General features: G+C 53.7%; 8 protein-coding genes across 8 annotated transcripts; 3 read left to right on the top strand and 5 right to left on the bottom strand.

The window, feature by feature from the left end:
• Positions 1-25: 25 nt before the first annotated feature.
• On the top strand, positions 26-1,833 carry CCOS01_14386 (signal peptide peptidase; the record flags this gene model as incomplete). The annotated part of the gene is made up of 2 exons (XM_060462530.1): positions 26-978; positions 1,044-1,833. 2 exons carry the CDS (start codon positions 26-28, stop codon positions 1,831-1,833), a joined length of 1,743 nt encoding a protein of 580 aa, XP_060307015.1.
• Positions 1,834-4,042: 2,209 nt separating this feature from the next.
• Positions 4,043-5,545, top strand: CCOS01_14385 (O-methyltransferase; the record flags this gene model as incomplete). Its single annotated transcript, XM_060462529.1, has 4 exons — positions 4,043-4,225; positions 4,288-4,598; positions 4,675-5,132; positions 5,211-5,545. 4 exons carry the CDS (start codon positions 4,043-4,045, stop codon positions 5,543-5,545), a joined length of 1,287 nt encoding a protein of 428 aa, XP_060307014.1.
• Positions 5,546-6,913: 1,368 nt separating this feature from the next.
• On the bottom strand, positions 6,914-8,862 carry CCOS01_14384 (amino acid permease; the record flags this gene model as incomplete). The annotated part of the gene is made up of 4 exons (XM_060462528.1): positions 6,914-7,724; positions 7,778-8,232; positions 8,289-8,584; positions 8,706-8,862. 4 exons carry the CDS (start codon positions 8,860-8,862, stop codon positions 6,914-6,916), a joined length of 1,719 nt encoding a protein of 572 aa, XP_060307013.1.
• Positions 8,863-9,833: 971 nt separating this feature from the next.
• On the top strand, positions 9,834-10,633 carry CCOS01_14383 (uncharacterized protein; the record flags this gene model as incomplete). The annotated part of the gene is made up of 2 exons (XM_060462527.1): positions 9,834-9,872; positions 10,247-10,633. The coding sequence occupies 2 exons, from the start codon at positions 9,834-9,836 to the stop codon at positions 10,631-10,633; spliced, it is 426 nt and encodes a 141-aa protein (XP_060307012.1).
• Positions 10,634-12,989: 2,356 nt separating this feature from the next.
• Positions 12,990-13,328, bottom strand: CCOS01_14382 (uncharacterized protein; the record flags this gene model as incomplete). The annotated part of the gene is made up of 1 exon (XM_060462526.1): positions 12,990-13,328. One exon carries the CDS (start codon positions 13,326-13,328, stop codon positions 12,990-12,992), a length of 339 nt encoding a protein of 112 aa, XP_060307011.1.
• Positions 13,329-16,977: 3,649 nt separating this feature from the next.
• CCOS01_14381 (uncharacterized protein) lies at positions 16,978-17,637 on the bottom strand (the record flags this gene model as incomplete). Its single annotated transcript, XM_060462525.1, has 1 exon — positions 16,978-17,637. One exon carries the CDS (start codon positions 17,635-17,637, stop codon positions 16,978-16,980), a length of 660 nt encoding a protein of 219 aa, XP_060307010.1.
• A 1,303-nt stretch (positions 17,638-18,940) lies between these two features.
• CCOS01_14380 (RbsD/FucU transporter) lies at positions 18,941-19,448 on the bottom strand (the record flags this gene model as incomplete). The annotated part of the gene is made up of 2 exons (XM_060462524.1): positions 18,941-19,227; positions 19,298-19,448. The coding sequence occupies 2 exons, from the start codon at positions 19,446-19,448 to the stop codon at positions 18,941-18,943; spliced, it is 438 nt and encodes a 145-aa protein (XP_060307009.1).
• A 672-nt stretch (positions 19,449-20,120) lies between these two features.
• On the bottom strand, positions 20,121-24,534 carry CCOS01_14379 (ABC-2 type transporter; the record flags this gene model as incomplete). The annotated part of the gene is made up of 4 exons (XM_060462523.1): positions 20,121-22,649; positions 22,707-23,604; positions 23,695-23,800; positions 23,856-24,534. The coding sequence occupies 4 exons, from the start codon at positions 24,532-24,534 to the stop codon at positions 20,121-20,123; spliced, it is 4,212 nt and encodes a 1,403-aa protein (XP_060307008.1).
• Between the last annotated feature and the right edge of the window lie 366 nt (positions 24,535-24,900).

The raw sequence follows: 24,900 nt of genomic DNA, 5'->3' as shown, positions 1-24,900 counted from the left end.
TGACACCAACAGCGACAGCGACGACATGGCTTCACCGGTCCCCAGCCCCATCAACCCGCCGCTTGATGAGCTTGCCCAGAACCTCACCGGCAACCTCACTGGCAACTCGACAGCTGGAAACGCCACCGCTGCCGCTGTGGAATGGGGGTTCACCCAGTATGCTAGCTTCTTGACGATGGAGGCCAAGCTCATCTTCAGCGCCCTAGCCATCATTTACATTGGCGCCCACGGCTCACTCCGCCGCCCACCTTCTGCCGCTCCTCAGAAGCGCAATGATGGAAAAGAACGCAAGGAGGACGAGCCTATAACGGAGGGTCTCATGCCTACCGACGCCATTCTCTTCCCGATCCTGGCCGGCACCATGCTCATCGGCCTCTACTACCTCATCCAATGGCTCCAGGACCCCGCCATCCTCAACAAGATTCTCCGAGTTTACATGTCCGTCATGGGTGTCGCCAGTTTGACGACTCTGATCGCACACTCACTGCGGGTTACCACCGGATTCGTCTTCCCCAACTACTTCCGCCATGATGGCTCACTCTACAACGTCAACGACGACGATGAGGCTTTCATCAAGGTCACAGGCGACGGGGTTGACCAAAACAACGCACAGGTTCTCCAGAAGAGCAACCCGCTGCCTTTTGGTTTGCGCAGCATTGTGCACCTCAACAGCATCAAGACCAACAGGGTTCTATGGGACTTGCGCCACGTCTTGACGGATGAGTGGACGGTGAAGGCGAAGTTGCACGGCCTCCTTCGCGAGAAGTTCCATATGACTATCCTCCACGTCGTTGGTCTTAACTTGGCTATCGCCACCGTCGTGGCCTACTTCATGTCTGGCTCGCCATTGCTGTCCAACTTCATGGGCTACGGATTCTGCTACGGCTCATTCCTCATGATGTCCCCGACGACGTTTGCAACGGGAAGTTTGGTGCTGATCGGACTCTTCTTCTACGACATAATCATGGTCTTCTACACGTAAGTTGCATCTCAGTCACAGTTGCCAGTGATATTTGAGCCCACATCATCTAACAATCCACCAGCCCCTACATGATCACCGTCGCCACCAAGCTCGATGTGCCCATCAAGCTCCAGTTTCAGTCCGCCGCTAGGTCCAGCATTCTCGGACTCGGAGACATTGTCGTCCCGGGCATTGTCATGTGTCTCGCCCTCCGCTTCGACATGTGGCTTCACTACCAGCGCCAGATCAAGTATTTCCCGACCGATCTCAAGTCCGACCAGCACGACGCGACCTCCGGCGACGTGGTCACCGTGAGCCAAACCCAGCACGTTGCGCAAAAGGCCCCGTACCTCGACATCACCAACTGTTGGGGCGACTGGTTCTGGTCCGCCCCTTCGTGGCTGGGTCTCTTCAAGGCTGCAACGCAGACAGCGCCGCCGACCGTGCGCGGATCGACTTTCAGCAAGACTTACTTTTACGCCTCCCTGGTCGGCTACGCTATCGGCATGGTGACTACACTAGTCATGTTGGTCGTCTTCAAGCACGGCCAACCTGCGCTGCTGTACCTCGTCCCTGGCGTTCTCAGCTCCCTCTGGTTGACTGGTCTCGTCCGTGGCGAGCTCAAGGAGATGTGGATGTACACCGAGGACGGGAGCCTCGACACCCGCGACGTTGTCGTCGAGCTTGATGGTGACGGCAATGTCGTGAAGGAGCTGAAGAACGACGAGGACGAGAAGAAAAAGAAGAAGGACGAGGAAGACAAGACTGCGGAGGAGAAGAAGGCTATTGAGAAGCGGGATGCCGAGAAGACTGAGTATAGCATAGTCTCCTTCTCCGTCACTGCTCCGCTTAGAAAGCCGAAGACGCAGTGATCTGAGACGGGGGTGGCAGGATACGGCGCTTGACGAAGGGAAGGAAAGATGGGTGCATCTAGCTTGTGCATTAGGCGGCGTTGAGGTATAGATTCCATCATCCCCATCCAGATAGCGGACATTGATAGCTTAATACATCAACACTGCCTGAGCAAAATGGAATGTTTGTCTCCCACGGAGTACCCACAATGAAATATGTCTGCCTCCTTCCACAGAATCTGTCGTGAATGTCAGGAAGTGACACAATGACATCCATGTGACTGTAAGGCAGGTGCTGGCTAGGCCGTTTCTTCACATACCTTCCCATACCTTCCGCGAGAACCCTTTATACCCCCCCTCAAGTCCATTCCCGTCACCAGCCAGCGGGCGCCCCCTCGGGGGTCAGGTCAAAACTGGCTGAGTGGTGGAGTGGTTGAAGTCCACGAACAGCCTAATCGGTGAAGGCTTAGAGGTCCCGTGTTCGAGTCGACGAAAAATTCCCAGCATGTGCGCCAGAGATGTAGCCCCCGCCACCGGGGGGGTGAACTCTTTTGTCTTTTGAGTCTCTGTTTATCATGGATATACCAACGCTCAATCTTCTCGGAATGGCCGTTGCTCATATCTTTTCCAGAATTACGGTTGTTCTCGATAAAGGACACGGTTGCCTTCTGCCGCTTCCCTGGGCAATGACGACCGATTTTATGCAGGCTCATATCTCCTCCCAGAACGGTGGCAGCGAACTTCCAGACAGATAGAAAAGCAGCACCACCCGTGATGAGGAAGATTGTCCTGAACGATCCCCATGAACTATTCACGGGACGTAGGCGATGATGAGATGAATGAGATGACGGCATGTCTAGACTACCAAACGAAGTTCAAAGAAAGAACGTTTTGCGTAGTCTGGGTGATATATTTCTCGGCTTCGATCGGGGCCCGCAAGGAGTCCCACAGCGGCTTCTGATATACACCATTCCTATGCGGTTAGTAACCGTCACTTTATCACTCGGGAACTTAGACCCGTTAGCTACGCATATCTTTATTCATTCTAGAGTTCAACTTGCGGAGCGGACGACGTAAGACTCAGCTAGATGAACTCCAGACGCGTTCGCTATCGGCGCGGGGAACCATACCCCCAGCCTATAAGTCCGTCGAAGGCAGGAGACTCCCAGCTAACCATTGAACTGAATAACTTGTAGAAGTAAAAAGAAGAAAAGGAGATGTTTTCATATTGATTGCAGGCTCTCGGCTTATGGGAAGGGATCACTGTACATGTCAATTAATCTCAAACCACACTACTATCTTGCGCATAAAACAGGAAGATCCATAGGACTGAAGTCATCATCATATTGTTCCTCAAACAGGAAAGAAGTCTTGTTGCATATCAGGAGTATATGTGGCGATCTGATGTTGTGTGTAACCTAAAACGGCCATGCAACATCTCGTCTCTTTCTACACATCCTACCATGAGGGTACGAATCCACGCAGAGTGGGAACGAAGCTCAAGGTATTTCATATAGGGCCGCTCTTCTGCCTATGTTAGTTGCGTCACCCGGCAGCTTCAATGGTCACAACTTGCTTCCAAATTTGTTGATATGTTTGCCCGAGTCTCCGCCTCTCTCTCGTCCCATATATCGGGCCTTGTCAATGTCATATGCTACTAGTCGGAGACCCCGAGCGCTGGCGTCAATCACAGTAGCTTATGTACGAAGACCACACCACCTTTTTCTTCTCCAGATCCAATCCAGAGTCTGTCACCATTCAATTTAACATTCCAGCGAATCAAATACGACTAAATAACGTCTCCTCATACGTTGAGTTTGAAACAAGCTCAAGCTCCGGGGATGTTTGACTTTCTTGAGCAATGTTGGTGTTAAACTCCGATCCCGCTCCAATTACCCCCGCTCGTCATTCAGGCTTACGAGGAGTATATGGATATTGGTGATACCATCGCAGATCATGGCACATGATTCTTACAAATCATGTCTCTGTGTTCGGCGGGGACTTAGGATCGGTGCAACGTCTTTACTTCTTCTTCTAATAAAGAGCTTGCTGCCCTTAGCAGTTTCATTCTCTTCTTTGGAGCATTAAATCCATGATTGGAGCTTCACCAGAAGTCTCTAAGCTTTATACTTCCTGCTTCAAGTCGACGTCTTAGCTATCTCGAGGAAAAGGCCAAAGCGACCAATTTGAAAATTGACGCGAAAACAGGGTAGTTTAACAGACAGTCAGCATGTCATCGACAATGAACGAGAATGATGCTGTCGGAGACTTCATACGCTCAGCGGAAGCCCTTTCTACATCGGTCGAAGACCTCAGCGAGGGCGACAGATCGCGAGTTCTTCTAAAGCTTTATGAGCTCACGATGAATGTCGAATCTCCTTGGGAGACGCTTGTGAGACTCTTCTTGAGCGAAGTAAGTGTCACTGATTTCACGGAGACGGCTCAGAATAGCTTGTTAACTTAACTATATACCAGCCGGCTGTCCTAGCATCAGTCAAGATACTGCAGGATCTCAACATCTTTAAGAAATGGAAGGTTGATGGAAGCAGAGCCATGACTTGCACTCAGCTAACGGGCCTCGCGGAGGGGTCCTGCGATGCCGCTTTACTTTGTGACTTATCCCGTCTCGGGTATCTTGTAGCAGTATCTCATATTCTCCCAGATCGACTCCTCCGCCTACTGGTCTCGAATAACATCGTAGAGATGACTTCAGACAAGACCTACAAGCCCACGAGATTCTGTGACCAGCTTGCGGACTCGAACTTTAGCACCACCGCTAAATTCTAGTAAGACAAACATCCTCATCCCCTCCTGTCCCTCCAGCAGCTCTCTCCGTCACAAGCAGTTCTAACTTCCAGCAAGCTACGACCACACAGTCCCAATGTTCACCCACATGCCCATCTTCTTCCGCGAAACATCCTACAGAAGCCCCCGCAGCGCCCGCAAAACAGTCTTTGACTCAGCCCACGGCTGGCAAGGCGGCCTCTTCGCCTATCTCGAAGCCCACCCCGAACAAAGCGAGGCCTTCAATACACTCCAGCGGACGACGACGCTCAACAGGGCCAGGTGGACGTCCATCTTCCCCAGTCACACCCTCTTGGACAGCGGCTCCGGCGACGACGACCCGGGCTCGCCGCTGCTGGTGGATATCGGTGGCAGCGTGGGACAGGATCTGCAGGCCTTTTATGAACTGCATCCGGAGACGGCGTCGAGGTTGTATTTGGAAGATTTGCCATCTGTTCTGGCGGATGAGAAGACGAATGGATTGAAGGGGATCAATAAGGTGGCGTATGATTTCTACACGCCGCAGCCGATCAAGCGTACGTTGATCTCTGATGTCCATCTCCTTGCCCGAGTAGGCTACACTTTAAGAACTAAAAGCTCACGTGAAACAATAGACGCCCGCGCATACTACATGCACCACATCCTCCACGACTGGCCCGACAAACAAGCCTGCAGAATCCTCGAGATGCAAAAAACCGCCCTGAAGCCCGGTTACAGCAGGATCCTGATCCACGACCAAATCATGGACGACGACGTGCGGGCCGTCCACCCGCACGCCGCCGTCTTCGACATCAGCATGATGGCGTTTGGCGCCGCCGGGGAGCGCACGGAGAAGGAGTGGAGGGCGCTGATCGAGTCGGTTGGGCTGAGGTTTGTTAAGATTTGGAGGGTGCCGGGTGCGGTGCAGGGGGTTATTGAGGTTGGGTTGCGGGAGGGATCGAGGCTTTGAGGGTGACCTGTGTGTTGCAATTTAGTTATTTTGCGAGGTGATTGGCTACGTTGGATTACAAGGTGTCTTTGAAGACCGCTGTGATCAGGATGGATAGCATGACTGACATTGCAAAGTGCAATTTCTTGAAGCTGCCCCGGGTTAAGCATTGAGGAGGGTAAGTAGGCGATTCGGGGGAATTGATGATTAACCTCCAACAACTCTACCGCCCAGCCAGTTTGACCTGGCCGGCCGAGTTGATGCCTCTAAACGATGAAGAATGCCTACGCCAGCCTTAAAAGCAGACCGTTGAGCCCAGCCTTGACGTCTAGCTCGGCACCGGAGATCCAACAGGTTACGGCCCCACTACCGGTGCGGAAAAGGTATCCACTCCCCGACCGATCGGAATACGGGAGACCCGTAAAAACAAACCGTTGAGAAAAGCATGTAATGGATCGAAAAGAATTCATGTGAATTCCAATAGTCTCATAACTCAAGCAATAGGGGAATGATGAAGCATGTTTTCAGGCATTATGAAAGATTCATACTCCATTGGACAAGAGGTCAGGCATGCCTGTCTGTTGTCGCCTGTAGAGAGCATCCTCGTCCTCACATCTTCTACCCGCATCTGTCTACTACCAAATTCTACACAGAATCCATAACTGAAGAATATCACACCAGAGATGGGAATGATGCGTCTACAGAACAGAGTCAGTTTTCATCCCCTCACGCCCGCAATCAACCACTCAACCTCCCTGTATCGAACCTTATCCGGAACTTCGGCACGCGACAAATCCAAGCCACCCGTCGATAGCGTCGTCTACCTCGGGCCGTTGTGGAGCCCCCATGCTCCGGGGGGTTGAGGCCGGCATCAGCCAGCCCACGCTAAACCACTTCCACAAACCTTTTTGCAACGACCGATCGAGTGATGATAATCTGATCCTGTTTCCGTGCAATGAACGGAATGCAGATCATATTATTTGGTGACCGGAGCCTCCACCTCTGGGTGTTTTGGTCTGGATGTAGTAAACGCGGGGTAAAATGGCACCATCGCTGATTTCATGACGAGGACCTAACCCAGAATCTAGGTCCTCCCGCCAGGAGCGCATGAGTACACTCACACATGATGCTTAACGCTACACTCTCAATCATGATAGGCGCGCACATGACACTAGAATAGATGCGGTTCAATAAACCCCTGTATTGAAGCCCATGATAGGGACATCATTGCTGATTACAAGTTCAGAAAATAGATAGGTATCATGATAGTGAGACATGCCTAGAGCCAAAGCTGCTCTTCGGCCAACATCTCCTATTTACATCCTCCCCAGATGCTTCCTCCCCTTTAGTGCTAGACAATCTAGCAAGTATAAAAGACAGCGAAGTCTTTTAGAAGATAGTGCTTGCCCACCGTCTCCACGTGGGCCAGGCGGCAACCTTCGCGCGGTAGGCGTTGACTTCATCCCAGTCAACCTCACGGCGACCAGTGTCGAGGTCGATTTCGGAAAGCTTCAAGAAGCCCTTGCGCTTCCACAAGTAACCGCAAGCCCAGAAGAAGAGAACGACGGGCAGGGCAAGGTAAGCCTTGAAGAAGTCCTCAGCGGTGGCGAAGCCGCCACTAGGGGGGCAGATAGCGACGAAAAGCTGGGCGATCAGAGAGATAGCAATCAGGAACAGGCCGAGCCAAGAGCCAGCAACACCACCGATGGCCTGGAAGGGAAGCTCGTCGAGGGTGTGGCCCTGGGCCTTCCATGCAGAGCGGAAACGAATGTGGGCAGCGCAGATGGATCCCCAGGTGAAAAGGGCGGCAAGACCAGAAAGCGACAAGAGCCAGTCGAAAACAACACCTCCGGAAGACGCCATGCGGACGTAAGCCAGGCCACCAAAAGCGAGGTTGAGGGCGACGGAAGGCAGGGGACGGCCTGATCGGTCAATGTAGGTGAAGATCTTGGGGGCGTATCCCTGCTGGGCAAGGGCGGTCAAGGTACGGGAACCACCGTAGACGCAAGAAACACCAATAGAGACGACGGAGACGAGAATGACAACGTTCATGAAGCTGTCGTATCCGTAGAGGTGGGCATCAAGAGGGGCCAGGACGAAAGGGGAGACACCATCGGCGTAGGGGTTGGCGGAGTTCAGGAGACGCTCATCGGTAGAGCTGACGAGAAGGCCGACAAAGGTAAGACCCAAGACGTAGAAACTTGAGAGTATGATTAGCCAGAGCTCTAGACGTTTGACTTGAGAAGGACTTACAGGGTAATACGCCAGAACACCTGCTTGATGGCACCAGGAAGGGACTTGGCGGGGTTGGCGGACTCAGCAGCAGCGAGGCCGACAAGCTCGGTACCGGAGAAGGCAAAAGCGGCGGTAACGAAGACAGAGCAGAAGCCACGGAAGCCGTTCTGGAACGCACCGGGGTCGCTCCAGAGACGGTCTCCCCAGTATTCATCGTACTTTCCACCCTCGGGGCCACCGCCGCAGATGAGAACAAGGGCGACGACCATGAAGATGACGGTGGCAAAGAGCTTGAAGGCAGAGGAGACGAACTCTTCCTCGGCGAAGCCCAAGGTTCCGAAAACGTTGACGAAGATGATAAAGAGCCAGAAGACGGTGATCCATACTGCGACACTTATATCTTTGTTCCAATATTGTATCGTAAACGAGCAGACTGTCAGTTCGAGTGGTAGAACGATAACCCATTGGAAGACCTGCCACATGTTAGAGCCTCGCGATGCGATGCGCGGTATGATGAAAAATGACTTACATAATTCCAGCCCATAGCGAAACCCCAGGAAGGATCAAGGAAGCGGATAGAGTAGGTGTAGAAACCACCAGAGACAGGGTACAGTACAGCGAGTTCACCGAGAGCGTAGACGACGTTGAAGATCATGACACCAGCGATCAAGAAGCAGATGAGGACAGAGCCCGGGCCACCCTTGGTGAGGGCGCTACCGGAACCGACGAAGAAACCAGCACCGATGGAGCCACCGATGGCAATCATTTGCAAGTGACGAGGCTTCATGGAGCGGTCGAGCTCAGTGTCGCCAGTTCCCCAGTCACCTAAGAATGCTTTGTTAGAAATCGATTTCTGAAGAGATATACAGACGAGGCGAGGCGATGCTGGGCCGCTGGAGACAGGCAGCAAAATTGTCCAAGCGAAGTTGGAGGGGGATGCACTCACGGCGCTGGAAACTCTTGAGGTTCAAGCCATTGCGGGTCATGAAGTCATCCTCGCGAAAGTTCTCGGGAACATGGCCATCACCGGCGGTGTGGCGAGCGCCCTTTTCGGAGTCGTACGTGGGGGGGACCACGCCGACTTGGGCATCCTCCTTGGACATGATGAAGAGTAAGCTCGATAGCTCTGGACAGAAGCTAGAGGCCGGTTGTTGAAGAAGAAGTGATGCGCGCTGGCGCTTGTCGTGACCTTTGCCCTTGTCGACGACGGAAGAGGAACAAAGCTGGTGTTACTCTGTAAAGAACTACAAGAGTATGAGGGGTGGAAGGGACAACAAAAAGGGACGAGATAGAGAGGGAGGCGGCGCGGGATACCGTTTAATAAAGGTTCGAGACAGCACCCGGGATGAGAGACGGGGACGGGGACGGGGGAGCTAAGGCAGAGGAGGAGGAACAAGCCAGGCGCGACGACGACGGGAGCGACGACATGTGCAGGTGCATTGCCCCATGTAAAAGTACCATGTAGGGTATCTGTAAAGGTACCGGGAAAGGTCGTTGGATGTGTAGAAACGGACCAGACCAAAGACAGGAAGGTGTGTGGGATGGGTAGGACTTCCTGGCGAGATGGGTAGGGGTACGGCAGGAAGGCAGATGGTAGGATGGAGAGGGTCACTTTACGGATACACAGAAAGGAAACGTGAGGGAACGCCCCTCGAGACCTCCGTCGAGAGACATCGAGGCAGACACAGAGGGAGGTGTGCAGCATACCGCTCGGGCGAGAAGCTGGAGCTGGAGCTGGACGAGAAGGGGACCAACCAACTTGGACGCGCTCACCTCACCGGCGCAAATCCAACGGATGGGAAGCTGCAACATGGACTAGAGAGACCAGGGAGACCCCGGCATGAGGGAACGACCCAATACCCCCTCCTCTTCTTCCTTCCGTGACCCTACCTTGCCAACATTGTAATTACATGGTTTCCCGATGAAGGGAGCACATTGTCTCTAGCATCTACAGAAGTACAAAAGTTGCCAAGAGCACCTTGCCTGTCTTACGTTAGTCCCTTGTTATTTTTCTTCTCCATCTTCTTCGTCTGCTTCTTCGTTTCCGGGATACCTTCTCCCCGGGAAATCACCCATGATAGCTGCGCCGCTAGCTTGCAGGAAATGCCAGGAGGTAGGAGGAAGGTGACCTAGATTATGAGAGGTCTAGACGGATAGGTAGACGAGTCTCTCCGGTACAGCCTTGGCAGGTAGTTGGACCGGTCGGTCAGCCGTGAGACGGGAGGGAAGGAAGGGTAGGTCAAGGGGAGTGAAGGGGACGGCCGGCATCTAGCAGTAGTGTACGTAGTGTAGCACAGATAGGAAGAGCCCACGGCAGAGGTTCACACTACGCACACTTCCATCGTACATGAGAATGCGGATGCGGATGGCGGATGTGAGGTATCATGTGGGTGTTCGGAAGCAATGGAAGCTGCGTGGAAGACGAAGATGGCAAGGCCTCGGAGATGGTGGGATGGACGAGATCATTGAAGCATCTCACAAATCCAGCCCAGCGCGACGTCGTCAACTCGCCTCACGTCCAAGGGCTGCATCGGTGTCACTCTACGTGGCAGATTCGGTAGACAGGCAAACACCGCTTCTGTCGCTTCAGCCTTGAGCCTTGCCCTTCAGACTGTGGGACGCGGCATTTCAGGTGGTCCCATCAAGCAGGCCAGTGGTCTGCGACAAAAAGATCTGATTCGGAGGTTCGCATGCTGTTTACTGGCCGCTGGGAGGGATGCGATGTGTTCGGTCAACGGTGCGGTGCGTGGCTCGATGCTTCTGAGGGTTACGAAGCGTGCAGGCGTCTCTCTCGGGTCTCTTGGTCTAGAGACGTCGACGACCGGCGGATATGTCCCATCAGAGGCAACACAGCGGCTTGGCAGAAACCAGTAAGCTTTCTGAGAGCAGAAGGTGGGCTCGGTGGGGAGCGTAGATGCCAGACGGTGCAAATGGGGGGGTTTTTGCCAAGTGATTAGAAGAACCGGTCATGGTTTATGGTGAGTCTTGGCAGAAGGGTTATTGGCTGGTGGACGGTGCCGGCTGGAGATGGGTTGCGATATCTGTATGTTCAGGTTGGAAAATGTACGGATGGATCCATGTGATGGAAGTTGATTTGGCAGAAGTGGAAGACAGTGATTTGGTAGCGGCGCGCGGGGGTGGGACGGTGCTGGGCCTTTGCCCTGGACTTGACTGGCCCGGACTCTCAGTCTCACTGCTCCTCTCATACTCTCACGCACTCATTCTCACTTGCTCGGGACGTTTCACTGAGCAGGGGACGCAGTGCGCACGCCGCACACTCATAATTATTACGGGCGCCCATCTCACTCCACCGACACGCTATCAGTGGAGATCCGTCCCAAGCGGGGGAGTGAGCGACCCATGAGACCAGGAGTGAGAAGGGGCACGGCCGCGCGATGAGAAGTTGGATGGGGCGAGGAATGGTCCATGCGATATCCGTATGATAGATATAGGTTGTTTGTCTGTGAGCCAGCAAGATCCATCGAGGTGGAGTGATAGATACAAACACTGTTATGAGACTTTTGAGAGTTCAGAGTGAGGAGTAAGGATTTGAGATGAGCTAACCTGGTGTACAGTACTTCGTACCACCGTTTCGACGACGAGTCCTGGACACAAGTGGTGACAGAAGGGATGAACGGTGCTCCACCACACCTTCCTTCCCCAAGAATGGAATGCGCGACCTGCCGCCTGCATGCTGCATGCCTTCCTCACCTTAAACAAGTGCCCGCCTACCTTCCTGCAGACCTCGATAGGTACCTACTGTGTGCCTAGGTCGAGGTATACATGTATCCGTACCTGGACGTATCTTTGTACCTGCCTCCGAGTATCAGACTTACAGAGGATCGAACCCTGCTGCTTCTCTTCTCTTCCTTTTCCCTACCCGATTTACTTCCAATTCGGCTTCAGAGAATCGCAGTCTCTGACACGCAGGACTTTTCAACTTTACGCGAGCTTGTCTACTCGAGCCAAGGCCGTGGCTCCCTCCTGGAGCTACCGACCTGCAGCCAAGGTCTTCTGGAACAGGGCTGTGCGGCTTGGTGTCTCTTGGCCGTACCTCACGATCCAAGCCCATCCTGACGAGCTTCCTGTTTGGGAAGGACCAAGAACTGGGGCGTTATTGCTTGATTGATGGATCTCGCAGTCCGACCGTCACCATTCACTGCTATTCTCTGCATACCTACCTAGTACGCTTCCATTCCCTGAGTCTCCGACTTCTAACAGCTCGTGACAGGCAAGGTATCAAAGGCAAAATCTCATCCAATCCTATTGGAACCAATCTCGACAGGAATCCTCAGATGTAACGGCTTGGCTGCCAGCCCGATGGTAGCTGCTAGGCTTCCTCGGTTCCCGGCCGCCGGTCTCCAGCTTCTCTCCTGCCTCTTTGCGCTTCTTGGCCCAGCGCCTCGTGACCAGGGCTGCCCAGCACAGCATTTGCTGCCATCTACCATGCCAGCGCGTCTCTACAAAGTGCGATCCCCTTGCGGTGTACGAAGAAGGATCTAAATCAGTATCAGACCCTCGATCATCTGCTGTGAGCTGACGGGAGTCGTCACACCTCATCGCTGATTGACTTTCGGCGCGTCCATTGGCCTCGCAGGGGCGGGCGCCGCGGGACAGGGAGGCCGCCGCTAACTAGGCGAAGGAATCCTTCTAGAATGCCGCCAGGCCGCCCAACCACACCATCGAACCTTTGCGTCCTCGAGTTCCGTCTTGTGATGCGATACGCCTATTCGAAAAGCGAGGGATCCGTACAGCCAACCGTAATATTGTGAGGGGGAGCCACTCAGGAAACGAAGCGGACCACCCATCTCCCATCGCGTCACACACAAGACGCCCAATCTCCGGCCGCTGCCCCGTCACCCTGCTCCAACTGCCACTTGGGGGCGCTTTTGACACCCTTCAAAGTTTGGATTGATTGCGCAAAACTCTGGCGATTCGACCCCTGGCCTACCAGTCTGGGGCGACCGACACGACTCGATTGTGCCGCGTTGTTTACCCCTAACCCACCGCCAGACTGGTCGAGCTACGCTATTTGGTGCTTGCCATTTGAAGGAAGGGCCTACAATTCTACGAATACCCACGCAATGCTTCCTCCTCATCCGTCCACATCCCTGGGGGTCGCATCACCATGTGCTGCAATTGGTCTACGACACACATAACATTCCCCCCCTCTGGCGGGAAATATGGGGAATAAAGTCTCGGCAAAGATAACAGTCTTTCATGGGCGATCCTACATGGTACATGATGTGCGTGTGTCATACGCATCTGCTAACAAAACAGAGACAGTGACAGCACCGCTGGCGAACCTGGCGCTCCCCGCCCACCACCACCATCCCTTGTCACGATATCTACCATCGATACCAGAGTCGGCTCTGCCGTCATTCGCTCTGTCACTCGGGTTTTGTCTTGATAGCCTCGTTGGTCGAAGGTTCGCAATGCGCCCACTTCGTTGCCACGATTCAGGACATCTGAACTTGACATGTCTCGATTCGGTCGAAACGGCCCATCTTTTCTCTCCCGTCGTGTCATCCGAGCACGCCAACCCACCCGCGACTGCACCTAATGTCATTGGCGTTCCGTGGCTTCGGATATCTGCCTCAATATGTCACTAAAGGTTGACCCAAACGACAATTGTCTTGGCTGGCACTTGCGCCCTCTTGAGGCCTTATCTGGCATACGTTACTCATGAGGCGCCCGGGGCGCATCCGGGGAGGGTGGCAAAGCTTATCAGCACCATTCCTCCCCCGTGGCGACGACACTGCGGCGGTTTATTTGGACAATCAATGGCAATCACGGTTAGGAACGGGCTATCTGTCGGCCATATTCTTTGAATGAGGCGTTTTCGATTGACGCGAGCCAAGACCTACTAATATGCGCCAGATGCCAGATACCTGAGCTGGCTGAAGTCTCGTCTGTTGCGCACACGAACTTTTGAGTTCTCTCTGACCATCACGACCGCTGACGCCAAGAGTCTCAATCTACCCGGGCTAGCGACGCTTCGGGAAGGCACATTCTCTTGTCGCCCAACTTAAAATCACACAGCCATCACCCAACAACAATTATGGTTCGCCAAAAGTTCTGAAAAATCTGCAAAAGTGTGGTTTTTCGAGGCGTATCTACGATGAACACTCTGAGATGCTGCGAATCCTGCCCGATACCGCAGACTTCCAAGACATGTCGTTGGAGACCCCCTAAAATCCAAGAGTTTGGCATCTCATGGCATTTCATGGCATCTCAGGGCCCAAAGCTTGACCCAGAGCAAAGGCTTTCGCTCGTCTTGGTGTGCAGCCTCGATTGGATGCGCCGAGCAAAGCCATGGAATCACGGTACCTTGGCCATACCATATTGACGGGTACTTTGCCCAGTCGCCCAGTCAGCTTGCGATTGGCGATCCAAGCGAGCTTTCAACAGCGACCATCTTCTTGGCTCACAACTAATTACCCAAGTTGGTGGCAGAGGACTTTCTGTAGCCTGTCACTGCTTTTCGAATTCGAGTTTGCTCAGAGACTGAGATGCGGGGGAGTTGTTGTGACTAATAGCGTGTCCAGGAACACACCACCGCGCAAGGACAGAAAAAGCACGCCACGATTGTCAAACGTCCTTTTGGCTCCGGGGAAGTGGAATCGCACACGAGATGGAAACTGAATCGCCGGTCCGCATACCAGTTAACCTCAGTTTCTTTTACGTACTTGACACTTACTCCCCAGATTTTCCCCTCGCCATCCACAAAACATAACTCTCTTCAGACGGCAGCGGGTCGCTGGTTGGCCTGCGCAGTAAAAACGTGTTCCAGTGTCCACTGTGGCAAGGAAGCAGCTTGGCAATGGATCGCTGGAGCTCTGCGACTGCGCCTGTTCGGTGGAACCTCTCGAGCTTACTGCGACGTTGTCTCACGGAGCTTACGGGATGAATAGGTACTAGACCTTTGGCTTTACGCCTCATCCTGCAGTTTCGTGAAAGGCATCTCTGCGAGCAAACATTTCCTCGAGTCCCGTCTTGATCCAACCAACATGCTTCGGTCGACCTTTAGACCAGGCTACCTATAAATACGGCATGAGTCGAGTGTCGCCGAACCCGTGTCTTATGCTTGATCCACTTCCTCCGAGGGCCAAGCACGCCACATGCGTCTGTGTCTCTCATTTGATCCCATCTACGAACAAACCTGAGGACCCTAGATTTGGGGCTTATTTGAATCAGTTGTTATTGGGCAGACTGCACCACAATCGTGCATTGAACCGAGGGCAGCCATTTGAACCATTGAGGCGCCAGCCGTTGGACCTTCCGCTTGTGTGACTTGGCGGCAATGGCTGGCCACCCCTGGAGCTTAATTGGGGTATTGAACGGGTAGCTCGGCTGCGGCCTGAATCTGGTTTGCGGCTCCTTCGATGGATACGAATGTACCAACGAAGAAGTTCCTGGAGATGAGGCTGTATCGAGAAGGCGAGCTGGATATCCGTATGAAGGTATTTTGATCATGGCGCAGGTGCCAAAGAACGAATGGTGATATTCAGTACTACCTAAACGCCAAGAACAATGTTCACAGCGTTCTTGCTATTAAGTAACAATCCTAAGATGAGCGGATGTTTGAACGCGTAAGTTTTTTCTGAAATGTGATCAGGTGTGGGAGAAACAGTCTTTCAGCATTCCCAAACTGTTTCTGCTCTATATACCTTGAACCGAACGCTCCTCCGAAGACCGTGTTATCAAGCAAAAATTCAACGCGGAATAAGAACGTCCTGAACAGGACACGAGGAAGCCTGACGGCTGGACTGGGTTCATCATGGACCAAGACCCTGATCGGACTGTCTGTCACTACGTAGTGCCGTTAACAGATATGGACCTTTAGGATGCTGTGTCGAGCTGTAGCGCAGCCGGGATTGATGAGACTCCCGTAGCTCTGAACGCGAGCAAGATGTATCTGTGCTGCGTTTACATATCCAGGGTACACACTGAATTTTCTATCATTTGCGGCTTTATCAAGGTGGAGATTGAATGCAATGATCCACGAGGAATAGGCGATGAGGTCCATGTCGTGCTGGATAATCAACCATCGTCACTTGATTCTCACGTTGCTGGACTTCCATGTCCGGGGAGTGTTCGCAGATCGGGCTCCTACCTAAGTTTCCCAATGTCCCTGATGCGGAATCCTGAGGGCTCGTCACTTTGGCATTGGGAAGGTGTGTTGAGAAGGGAGGATTGCCACGAAACAATGGGACAATCAACCGCATGGCAGGAGTGCGCGTTGGTGTAGGTCGGGAAATTGCAGTTCATCCATGCTCCTGCTCCGGTCTTGACGGAACCTACTATCAAAGCGGGCCGGTGCTTGCCCGGTACGACTTTGATGGCCGGAGTTAGGTGCTTGAGGCACTTTTCTTGGGAAAGAGGTAGGATATGGGGACGTGGCACGGAAGGAAAGACCGGCACATAGAAGCCGATGAGGATATGGGACCTTTTGGATGGGAAAGCGTCTCATTCGAATGCTACGGATTATTCAATTTCAATATATAGTAGTGTCTCATGCACAATTCGGGTGAGTGTTGATCCTATGCCTTCAGCCTGAGGAAGGAAGCATCCTGAGAACACTACCAGACCGCCTGCGAGGCTCCATAGCCGATGAATCATCACCAGATCGTAACAACAAGTATCTGGGCCATATGGTCGAGGGGTTAATCGGGCTGCAGAGGCCCCGGTTAGGCAGTGAAGACTCCTGTCTATTTCGGGATCCAAGTTCGATTCCTCGATCGGTCGGCTCATTGTTGTTTTTGCAATTTTGCTTTTTTGGCCGTTTTGTCTCTCCCACCCCTACACGCGATCTCCCTGATGGGCATTGCAATATCAAATGCAGCCTCAACGCCAAACGAACGTCGGAATCCCCTTTCCTGCCACCAATATACCAACAGAATTCGAGGCAACCTTTACCCCTCCTACTGCGCGCCTACTGGTATCCAAGGGATGCAACACATCCATTGTGGCCCAAAGGGCCATGCCCTTCTCCTGTGATACGGGCATTGACAACGAACCCAGTGGCGCTGGTGCCCAGCAGCTGTGACGGCCGCGCTCTCCTTGGCGAAGCATGATTCGTGTATGGGCTAGCCTGTCCGGTGTGGTGGATATCCCAACACTACGAGTCTTCGTTGACTCCTGTTCATTCTTGGTGCGCATCATGTCCTCGTGTCAGTGTAGAGGGAGGACGTTCTAATATCACGCCTAGTCCCTTCCTATGAGCTCTTTGTATCCGCTTCGGGCTTGTCGTCAACGCCGGGTTGTCTCTTCGGCCACGGCCACCATCCTTCCAGCGGCATGTCGTCGTAAATCGCATTGAAATTCCTACAGGGAGCTAGACGTTCAAAGTTGTAGATGTGCTGGCCTTGCTGGACGTTGGTCCACGCGAGGGCGGTGTAAGCTTGCTCAGGCCGAAGTTTGGCCATGTCAAACCGCGCAAGAGTCTGCAGGTCCCGAGCGCAAACCGTCATCTTGGCGGTCCAGTTTTGGTCGGGACCTAGATCGGAGAGGTAGTAATTGCGTGTGCAGGTCCAGCCAGCTTCTTTCATGACGGGCTCCTTGGCTTCATATTCAAAGTAACCGGCCTCTCGATGGACGTTGGCGACTGTCCAGTGGAAGCCCTCTCTCATGAGGCGGGGGAGATCTTTGGCTCTTACTCGAAATCTGGCTTCCCAGCTGATTCCTCTCCTGCTAACATTGGCACCTGCTCCGATTGGGACAGGGGAGTAGATGATGCTGAGGTTCTTGGGCACGCATTCCCACTCTTTCGAGTCGAAGTTTTGGAACTGTCGGTCTTGCTGCTGCTGAACCGCATCGTAGGAAGGTGGCCGGTCAGCGGCGTGAGTGGCGTCTGCTGAAGTGCAGGGACGAGACATGTTGACAAAGTCTTTCCTCTAATCTTGGCCTCTAGGTCGTACTCTCAGATTATGCTTTGAGGTCGGGGTCGATGCAGGGACAGGCTGGGTTACTTCTGCAACTATGATGCAGTGCTGGGTGGTATATTGGCAAGAGTGAAGAATGAGATGGGTGTAAAAAACAATGTCTAAAGGGTCCGGTCGCTTCCATTTTATATGTTACCTGAGGGACAGAGCAGGACCAACGGAGAAAGGATGCACGCTGTGAGGTCTCATACCTTGATGGAACGGAAGGTGTAGATGCAGACGGTCCTGTACCTTTGCGGCTCTGAAATGCCATCAGGGAGGTGTGGACTGAAGGTGCTGAAGAGACGAATGCTCAGGCCAGAAATGGGTTATATAGACACCATCCCCCGTTCTCCCAATCCTCTTCTTCTTCTTCTTCTCTTCTTCAAGCATTCACATCACACACTCGCTGCTTTTTTGGTTATTCCAATCGTTACCATCAATAACCAACAACACTCGCTACCAACATTCATTCCACAAACATTCATTATCGCCATCTCCGCCATCTACGCCATCTCCGACATCTCCGACATCTCTTACCATCCCCCATCATTTACCATGGAGTAGGTTCTCATCTCTTCCCCCGTTGCCTTTCTCCCTTGTCTTTTGAGTATTCCATCTGGTACTGACACTGATTCCTAGACAAATTTTGGAGATTATTCGCCTCAATATAAACATAGCGAGGAGCCCTTCCCGGGCCGAAGCCGAGGCAGTCCGAGCGGTCGTCCGGGCCGAAGAAGGAGGGAACCCGGCCTCTATCCAACCGGGCCAGTCCCCCTCGCCGGCCCAACAGTAAGTATCGCCTAGTGCCCTGCACACCTTCGGCTCCAAACTGACAATTGCAACTTAGGCACGGATCGAGTGCAGTGGGCGGGGCGGCGGCGGGGGGGAGCCAAACTGGCTCGGGGGGGCTGGGGGAACTTCTGGCCTGGGCGGCTCGCAAGGTCTAGGAGGGCCTCGAGCTGAGGGCCTCGGTCCCGGTGGGGGGCTTCAATATAAATATCCGTCTTGGAACCAGCGTTTTGGGGGCCTTTATCATTATTTACCTTCTTCTCACGGCCCGAGCATACTTACTTAGCATGCCTAGAGCGTAAGTATACTTAGCACAATTGGACGCTCGTTTTTTGGCATTCGCGGGTTTCTCTGACTACCCTGTTTCCAGCTCCTGGCTTGGAGTCAATGCAATTGTGGTGATGGGTATCATTTGAACTGCCAAGTGTATCTGCTTCATTGATCGAGTCATTCCTTATTCACAAGTCTATTCAGTGATGGGAGTGACGCCCTTCTTGAGGATAATGTTGCCGTACTTTCTGGTCTCCCCTGTCGCCACAATGGCAAACGCCTTCTTGGACCGCTCGTAAAACGCAAACCTCTCCAGCTTCTCAATCTCACCGTCGTACTTGAGCGAAGACCTAAAGTCGGACTCAACGCTCGCGTCAAAGGTGTCGCCCTTGACGACCTCCATCATGATGACGGGCACGACGCCGTAGTTGTCCAGCTCAAGGAGTGGGGAGATGCCGGCCAGCAGGCGTGAGACGGTGATGCCTTGACTGGTCGTTAGAATCCTTAAATTGACGTAGGTTTGAAATGATTCAAACGGATCATGAAGTCTTACCGTCGGCCCTGAGGACGGGGATGTGAGGCGGGCAGATCGAGTGGGAGGGGAAGTGGGCGTCGGCGAGGACGATTTCGTCGCCGTGGCCCATCTCGGCTAGGACCTTGAGGAGGTCGGGGGAGATGACGGGAGATATTCCTTTAAGAGGCATTTTTGCTGATTCGGAGGATTTTGGGAGAGTGATGAAAATATGAGGCAAGGTTTGAGAGCTGTCAAGAGTTTTGGTCTTGACGTCCGTGTGTGAGTGAGGTGTCTTGATGTCGTTGGCGGTGTGGTGAAGGTCCCCACGCCAGTTTCGGAAAGGTGGGGCCGGCGAAGCCCCCTACGTGTACTGAAATTCAATGAAGCAAATTTGATGAGTTGACCCTAAACGGCCTGTGAAGTAATCACTTTCATTTAGTAGTCTCTGAACGATGGGTCACTGCATGATGACATGGGAACTTTTTGAGGCTCGGATGATTTAGACAATAATTTGACATGATTGACAATGATTTGTCCCATTCTATTTGACCGTGATGTCTATTAAATTTACCCAATAATGAACCATCCCATTGATGAGATCTACTCCGGCCCTAGATGAGAGAGAAGAAAGTTGATGCATTGGCTGAGATGCATACGATTGACAATACACAGGGGGACCACCTATTGCTAAATCCCGAAATCTATCCGCGAGAGTGGTGCAATCTAAGATGCTGCAGCTGCGTACGAGGTATCTAGTGTAACGTGATATAAGAGAGAGAGAGAGAGAGAGATATGCGTGAGATAGTGAGATATTGTGAGAGAGAGATGAAGGTTCGAGAGCCAAAGAGGAGGCGGAGTGGGTTTACTCGGCCTTCTTGGAGGTCTTGGTTCGGAGCTTCATGAGGAGGTACACCAGGGCATACGAGCTGATGGCGAAGATGACAACAATAGCTGCATCGCGCCAGCCGTAGTAGTACTCCATCAGGTTGATCGTCCTCAAGTAATCGCTGCCGTCGCGGTACTGGCACACTCTGCAGCCGGACGTGGCTTCCGGGTTGATGAGGTTGCTGCTGGAGCCCATGCCCTGCATGTAGTCTGCCAGGTACTCGGCGCACGTCGTGCCGTTGACCGGGTCAAAGAGGGCAAACTCCTTGCTCTTGCATTCGACCTTTGTGCCCCAAATGTCGAAGACGAGCATGCTGCCCATGAGGTAGTTGAACGGGTTGAGCCAGTACATCCAGTACTTCCAGAAGGTCTGGAGCTGGGAGTAGGGCACGAGGACACCGCAGAAGGAGACGAGGATACCGATGATGAGCGGGTTGACGAGGGAGGCGAAGACGGCGTTGGGGGCGTAGGCGGCGATGAACTGGCCGATACCCGTGTAGACGAACTCGTACATGAGCATGACGAAGAAGGTGGAGCCGGCGCGGGAGGAGTCGCCGGGGAAGCCGACGGTGTAGTACCAGCAGACGAAATAGAGGACTGCGCAGATGATGAGGTAGGGGACCTCGGAGACGATGGAGCCGGTGACGAAGGCGATCCAGGAGTACATCTTGGACTTCTTCTCGCGGGTCTCGAAAATGTCGCGGCGGTCGATGAAGAGGGGCTGGACCTGGGCGAGCACACCGGGGGCGACGAAGATGAAGTTGAAGATTGTGAAGAGACGCATCTGGATGTCGCCAACCGAGTCGCCGATCATCCAGAAGGAGAAGCCGTTGAAGAGGGCGGAGAAGATGTGCAGCGCGAACTTGTTGTTGATGTAGTCGACGTTGCGGTACAGGGAGACGTTCATGCGGTGGGTGACGATCTTGATCTGGTCCCAGATGGCGAGCGCGAACTCGTGGCCGTCGTCGACGGTGCCAGGGGGTTTGGAAGCGGCGTCCTGGATCATGTGGTCAAGTTCCTTTGTGACATTCTCGTGCTCGGGCGAGGCGAGCCAGACTTCATTCCAGTCCTTGCCCTTGGAGAGGTGGCCCGAGACGACGTCAATCATGTGCTCGGCTGGGTTGGCTTCCTCCGGGCAGGGGGCACCATAGCGGCCAAAGTAGTCGCGGATGGTCTTTGCGTTGTCGCCAATGTCGCCAAAGTAGACAGTCTTGCCGCCCTTTGCGAGCAGAAGAAGGGTGTCGAACTGGGAGAAGAGCTGGGCGGATGGCTGGTGGATGGTGACCAGAACAGCTTGGCCTACATCGGCGAGCTTGCGGAGGAAGCGGACGGTGTTGAAGGCGGACTGGCCGTCCAATCCGGAAGTGGGCTCGTCGAGGAAGATGAGAATGCTGGGCTTCGAGACGAGTTCGACGCCAATAGTGACGCGCTTTCGCTGTTCGACGGACAGGCCGTTTCCAGTGGTTCCGATGAGGGTGTCTGCGAGGTCGTGAAGTTCCAAGAGGTTGATGATGGTGTCGACGTAGGCGAGCTTCTCGGCGCGCGGCGTGTCGCGGCTTTGTCTGAGCAGGGCAGAGAACTCCAAGGCCTCACGGACAGTGGCGTAAGCCTCGTGGACGTCGAGCTGCTCGCAGTATCCAGCAGAGCGCTGGAAGGACATGGGAAGTTCGCGACCATCGACCATGATGGATCCGTGGATGGTACCGTCAGTCTTGCGCTGGGCCAGGACATCGAGAAGCGTCGTCTTTCCGGCACCGGAGGAGCCCATCAAAGCGCCGAGCATACCGGGCTTGACCCATCCCTGGACATTGTCCAAAAGAACGCGGTCTCCAGAGGGGGTCTTGACGGTGTAGGTAAGGTTCTTCCAGGTGAAGATGGAGGTGTTACGGACGAGGTTGTCGTCATTGCTGCTGCTGTCCTGCTTCTCGTTGTCGCTCTTGCCGTTCTCAGCGGCAGTCTCCTCGGATGACTGGGCTTCCTCGTCGTCGCGGATGGCCTTGGTGATGTGGGCGTTCTCTCGGGGGATTAGCAGAGATGCTCCGCCCTCGGCGGAAGAGCGCCATCTCGAGGTGGAGACGATGGTGAGGACGACGAAGAGAACCCACCAGGCCCAGACGATGCCGAAGTTTCTCCAGACGTGGCTGTGGCTGTAGGACAGGGCAGAAAGGTACTGGTCGCCGGTGAGGGTGGTTGAACCCTGAATGGCGCCGGCGACACCGGCACACGACTGATGAGCAGAGTCGGTATATCCTGGGCCGTTCGGAACCAGGTTGGGTCCGACACAGGGAATCAATTGTCCGTAGAACTCGGTCGACATGAGGGAATCGAAGGCATATGCCAGAGGGTTGATCCAGAAGATCCAGACGAACCACGGATGCATCTGGGACTTCTGAATCATGTAACCACAGTACATGATCAACGCAGTGACCATGAAACCTGAGGCCTTTGACGCGCCATCGAAGGTCGTGAAGCCGGCACCGATGGAGCGAAACATGGCAGTCATACACTAAGTTGAGTCAGTGAGAAGTTTAAGAGAAAAAAGGAAGAACGGGGCGCTTCATACCATGGTGGTTGCCACAACGACAACCCAGAAGGTGAAGAACGCCGCCGCCGACGTCTTCAGTCCGACCATGAAATAGAGCACAATGGAGAAGACCGAAATTTGGAACAGGATAACCGGGATATCAGCGGCAATCTGCGCAATACAGAAAGCGGCAGGGTGGTAGTATGCGAAGGACTTATGCTTGATCAAGACAGGACGGCCGGTGAAGGAGTTGGTGACTTCGGACATGGACAGCAGACTGTTGAAGAGGAGAGCGAAGAAGAGGGCACCGCCCTTGAGGAAGAGACCGCCAGATGTGTTGGGAGCCTGGTAGAAGAGGGAACCGGCGATGAGAGCTTGAGCCAAGGTGGACACCTGCGTGATGATGAAAGTCGCTTTGTCACCCCAGAGGATTTGGTATTGTCTGGTGATGCAGGCCCTGACCTGGGTATAGAAACTTGTCGTGAGAGCGCTGTTGGCCGGAAGCTGCTTGTGCTTCTCGCCTGCGACGCCTTGTTGGAATAGTCTCGTCTTCTCCTTGGTCTCCTCCAGGGTTGGGAAGTCGTATTCAGCAATCATCCGGGGATAGATGTCTGACTTTTCGTACGCGGTTCTCAAAGCTTCAGCTGTGCGAGGGAAGGTCTTTTCCTTTCCTGGTTGGATTGCTCTTTCCGTAGGAACGGTGACACCGGTGAGGAAATCAGCGACGTTGGCGCCGTCGGAGCAGATGAAACCAAGCTGCTCCATGAAGGGTCTGGCCTCCTTCATGGGCCCGTAGTACATCTCCTTGCCGTTGTCGAGGACGAGAACCTTGTCGAAGAGGTTGTAGATGCCGTTGCCTGCTTGGTAAAGGGTGACGATGGATGCGAGACCGAGGACGTCGGTCATGGCACGGACCGCCTTGGTATATTCGAGGGCCCTAGGAAGATGGTCAGCGTACATGATCGTTGCTCTCTCGAAGCCTACCTCTGAAGAATCTTGGATACGAGAGAGTTTGGTAGAGACTTACGTGCTGGCGTCCAAGCCACGGGTACTGTTATCCCAGCAGAAGACTGATCCTCTCGTCGCCATACACTCAATGATGGACACACGCTTCCGCTCTCCTCCGGACACACCTGTGAAGAGTCAGTCGAGGTGACCTCAAAGGTGTCAATAGTTTGAGCTACTCACCTCGCACGAATTCGTTTCCGACCTTGGTGTCGAATGTGTGCTGGATTCCCATAGACTCCAGCAGGAAATCTCGGTTCTCCTGACGCAGCTCCTCGTTGGAGGCAACCCCTTCGGGAAGGTTGAAAGGGATCTTGAGGCGAGTTGCAAAGTCCATGGTCTGGCCCACGGTCAGGGTTGGGAAGAAGAGTTCCTCCTCAGTGTTCATGACGATTTGTCCCCTATATTGCTGTGCTTCCTCTGCGGGCATGGAGCCGTAGTGGACATCGCCAGTGACTGAAGTGTATCCTCGGCGGTGGTTCGCCAACATGTTGAGCAACGTCGTGCATCCTGATCCTGGGCGGCCGAGGACCAGGAGCATCTCGCCGGGCTTGACACAGCCGTGTGTGTTATCCAAAATGGTCTTCAGAGGAGGCTTGTGGCGAGACTCCTTGACGAGTTTGGGAATGTTGAACTGGGAAATGACGTTCTCGTGAAGCGACGCATCGGCGCTGACGGCCTGGACCGTGAGGTTCTTCCATGTCACGCCCAGCTCGCGGGCGGGGAATCCAGAGCGTTCATCTCTTTGTCGAACTGCTTCGACCTTGTGTTTGAGGGCCCAGGTGGTATCGTCGGGGATGTTGCTAAGTTCGAGAGACTGCTCGTAGTTTGAGCCGCCTCCCAGCGTGCCATCGGACTCCATGATGCCTGCCACGTGTTGACGAAGAGCTTTGATGGTATCTCTTTTTGGTGTCAGGTGTGAAAGGTCACCATTAAGGAGAGAAGATAGTGACAAGAAGAAGAAGGTTGTGACAGAAGCTTATAGTGAGTATGTATATCCAGGGTGCCGGGCCACTTATTTGTTGTCGACTTGCTTTTGTTATCCCCATTTGCCCTTTAGCTCCGGCCGGACTTGAAAGTCAAGTCGGTTTCGGCTTCAAGGGGACTGACGGGATGCCGATTCATTACGACCTGAGATCTCTGTGCAACCCCCTTGATCGTATAATACGGACCCGCCATCGGGCCCTGCGGAGAGATGGTGGTAGACAGACAGGTCATAGTGGCCATT

The sequence above is a fragment of the Colletotrichum costaricense genome, assembly GCF_030867565.1.
Source record: "Colletotrichum costaricense strain IMI 309622 chromosome Unknown Scaffold_20.1, whole genome shotgun sequence".
Lineage (NCBI taxonomy): Eukaryota > Fungi > Ascomycota > Sordariomycetes > Glomerellales > Glomerellaceae > Colletotrichum > Colletotrichum costaricense.
Note: the sequence above shows the minus strand (reverse complement) of the source record. Positions and strands in the feature narration are given on the sequence as shown.